This window comes from Oncorhynchus mykiss, chromosome 10 (genome assembly GCF_013265735.2).
Source record: "Oncorhynchus mykiss isolate Arlee chromosome 10, USDA_OmykA_1.1, whole genome shotgun sequence".
NCBI lineage: Eukaryota > Metazoa > Chordata > Actinopteri > Salmoniformes > Salmonidae > Oncorhynchus > Oncorhynchus mykiss.
Window position 1 is genome coordinate 50,981,695 of NC_048574.1, and position 3,258 is coordinate 50,984,952.

A 3,258-nucleotide genomic window follows, 5' to 3' on the forward strand; every position below is an offset into this window, starting at 1 on the left:
ATAATTTCAGAAATAGCCTCTGCAACCACGTTATGGAAAAGTAGAAGGCCTTATAATGACTGTTTACTTCAATAATTTGCTACACACTCAGGCCAAGTGAGGAAGGATATAATATTTGACAAATTATTATAAAAATTGTATTAAACAATTCAGGAAATACAGCACAGTCATGGGCTGAATATTTATCACAATGCATGCTGTGGCCAATAGATAAATAGACCTTGGTAGACCTGCAGCCTACCAGTGTTCTCCCACAATCCCTCTAGTGTGCAGTCTAAACTGTGCAATGTCATTTTGATAAACAACATTGACACACCCCGTCCCTCCTTTTTTCTCTGGCTCTACCAACCCTCTCTCTGCATCTCATTGAGAGCCGACATTATCCACCCCTAACATCACACAACCGAGCAGAGCTTCAACTCCTTCAGCGTTAAGGTAAGAGACATTACTTGTATTATCATCGATTAATAACATAAGTAACTCACATCGGCTAAACCATCATCTGTATGTAATAGGCTCGAGCACATTATTGATGTCTGCATTGTATAAATCAATATTTAATTGAATTAACAATAAAAAAATGTTTTATTTAAAACACATTTCTGAAATGAACAATACATCTTGGCATTACATTTTTTCACCTATTACAGTTACTCTAGCTACGAACCTATGACTTTATACAAGGTTAGAGATGTAATCAAGACCGGGGACAGGCAGAGACTTGTCCATTTTAGGGATGCGGAGAAGATTTTATTGGCTGGTTTTTCCCTACAACTGTAACATTTTACAATTTCTAAAGTTGCATACTGAGATCAGAATAATAATAGATGGTGAACATATTTCTAAAATGACACATTTGCTCATGTGAATGAGTGATGCACGTAAAAATGGGTGTAATCTTTTGATCTTCCATATTCTGCTTTGTTTTGTATTTATAGTCTTTTTGCTTTAGAGAAGATCATGTACATCCTAGCCACAGCTGTCTGCCTGTTGGGTAAGATAACCTTTGGTGTTTTCATCACGAGAGCACAATGCTTTGTCACAAGAGATAGTAATGTCACGCTGGTGATATTGAGTCCTCATGGATAGGATCAATGCTAATATAGGTTATAGCTTTTCTGTGCAATTCTGAGGAAGGTAATCTATGGAAAACAATAGTCCAATTAATATGTTGTTGACATACGATTGAGGGAGAGTTGGAGTGGGAAAGTACAGTATCTGTATGCCGTATCTGGGATTTAGGTTTTGCCTCAGCCCAGAAGGTGACTAAGCTGACCTCCTGCCTGACGAAGGAGAAAAACCTGAGGATGGACTGTGAATACGAGCTGACAGCTGCGACACCAGTTCCTACCTGCACATACACCCAGGAGAACAATGTGGTGGGCAGCACAGACCCTGCTAAGATTCAGGACCCCACCTTCAAGAACCGTGGTGCTGTCGCCATCATGGAAGGCATCTCCACCTGCCGTCTCAACCTCACTGGCCTTTCCGACGACAAGCCCAAAAACTTCACCTGCACCATCAAGCAGAAAGAGACAGTGTCAAAAACTTCCACTGTGGAAAAGAGTAAGTATTTTATCAAACTTGTATTAGTTTCACTTCTGCATTCATGAAACTGTGCGTCTACATTGCTATTTGAGTGTAACTGTAAGTTCAGTTCCCTAGGTACCCTAATATGAAAACAGAACAGTTGATCTATGTCAATAGAATTCATGTTTGTGTGGTTATCATTTGCTTTTCAGTGAAAATGGTGAAGTGATAGGGAAGGAAAACTTTCCTCACGTTCCTAATAGACCAAAGATTTGTGTGAGAAAGGCTTCCCCTGTCGAGTCCTTCACTTCAACTTGTGTTTGCTTCTCTCTCTCTTAGAGCTACTCCTCCAGTGTTCAGCGTGGAGTGAGCATGGCAGCATGTTGATGTTGACTGTGACATCACTTGTTTTGCTGCTGGAAGCCAAGTGGCTGTGAAGAACCATTATAAAACCATTATAGCTGCTGTTTCCTTTTCCAAAGCTGTTCAACATAATCATGAAAAATATAGCTTATCATTATCTCGTTAATGTAGCCTAATTGCACTCACACAGAATTGTGCCTTTTAAATCTATACTATTTAGAATGCTTAGAATATGGTCTTAGAATATGGTCTGCTAGTATAGATAAGGTACAGAGGTCAATGGAACTCGACCCAAATAATGGAAATGCCATGGAAACGTGTGGTGGAAAGATCCTGAATCTCCTCATTGCCCCCCCAGCTAAATGTACCTACATTTAGGCATTTAGTTCATATGTGTATTTGACACTATGTTAATGGAAAAATCTGAGTATAATGCTTGTATGGATGTCGACCCGAATACATGTCATCATCACCAATCAACTTTATTGCAGTTAAAAACAACCTTGACTACCACCACTGATTTTTGTATGCTAGCTATGCTACCAGCTCATACGAATGGGGGTTAGCATTTAGCAGCCACTTCTTCTAAACCTTCTAAATGTTATGCAGTGTTATTATCATCGTTAATTGTGTTATCATCGATTAATAACATAATTACTTTGCATTGGCTAAACCATAATCTGTTTAGTTATAGACTTGAGCACATTTTTTATGTGTGCATTGTGTCAAGCAATATTTAACTGAATTAACAATAATAAATTGTTTTATGTAAAACACATTTATGAAATTAACAATACAACTTGGCATGAAAGAAGAATGTAGAAACATTTGACGTTTTATTCCCCTACCGTTACTGTAGCTACAAACCTATGACTTTATACAAGGTTGGAGATGTAATCGAGACCGGGGACAGGCAGAGACTTGTCCATTTTAGGGATGGGGAGAAGATGTCGTTGACTGGCTTTTCCTCAGGAATGTAAAATTTCACAATTTATAAAGTTGCATACTTAGATCACAATAATAATAGTCTGTGAACATATTTGTAAAATGGCACGTTTGCGCATGTGAATGAATAAACAGACTTGGAACATGCAGTTACCTGTTTTTTTGTTTTTATCTGTCCTGACCCCAGCCTTTGAGGTTTGTGCTACACTCTTAACAAAATTTGCTCACACAGATCTTGTTTGATCATAACTTGTCAACGTAGAGTAGTGAATAGTGGATTAACCTATTGTATTAGGGGAATTTATGCATTTAGATGCAAATGTAACTAAACTGAACATATTTTGATCTTCCATATTCTGCTTTGTTTTGTATTTATAGTCTTTTTGCTTTAGAGAAGATCATGTACATCCTAGCCACAGC

At 38.1% G+C, this 3,258-nt stretch overlaps 1 protein-coding gene across 1 annotated transcript; it reads left to right on the top strand.

The window, feature by feature from the left end:
- Nucleotides 1-289: 289 nt before the first annotated feature.
- thy1 (Thy-1 cell surface antigen) lies at nt 290-2,987 on the top strand. The gene is made up of 4 exons (XM_021618958.2): nt 290-435; nt 939-994; nt 1,243-1,566; nt 1,870-2,987. Exons 2-4 carry the CDS (start codon nt 961-963, stop codon nt 1,965-1,967), a joined length of 456 nt encoding a protein of 151 aa, XP_021474633.1. The 5' UTR covers nt 290-435; nt 939-960; the 3' UTR covers nt 1,968-2,987.
- The last annotated feature ends 271 nt before the right edge of the window (nt 2,988-3,258 follow it).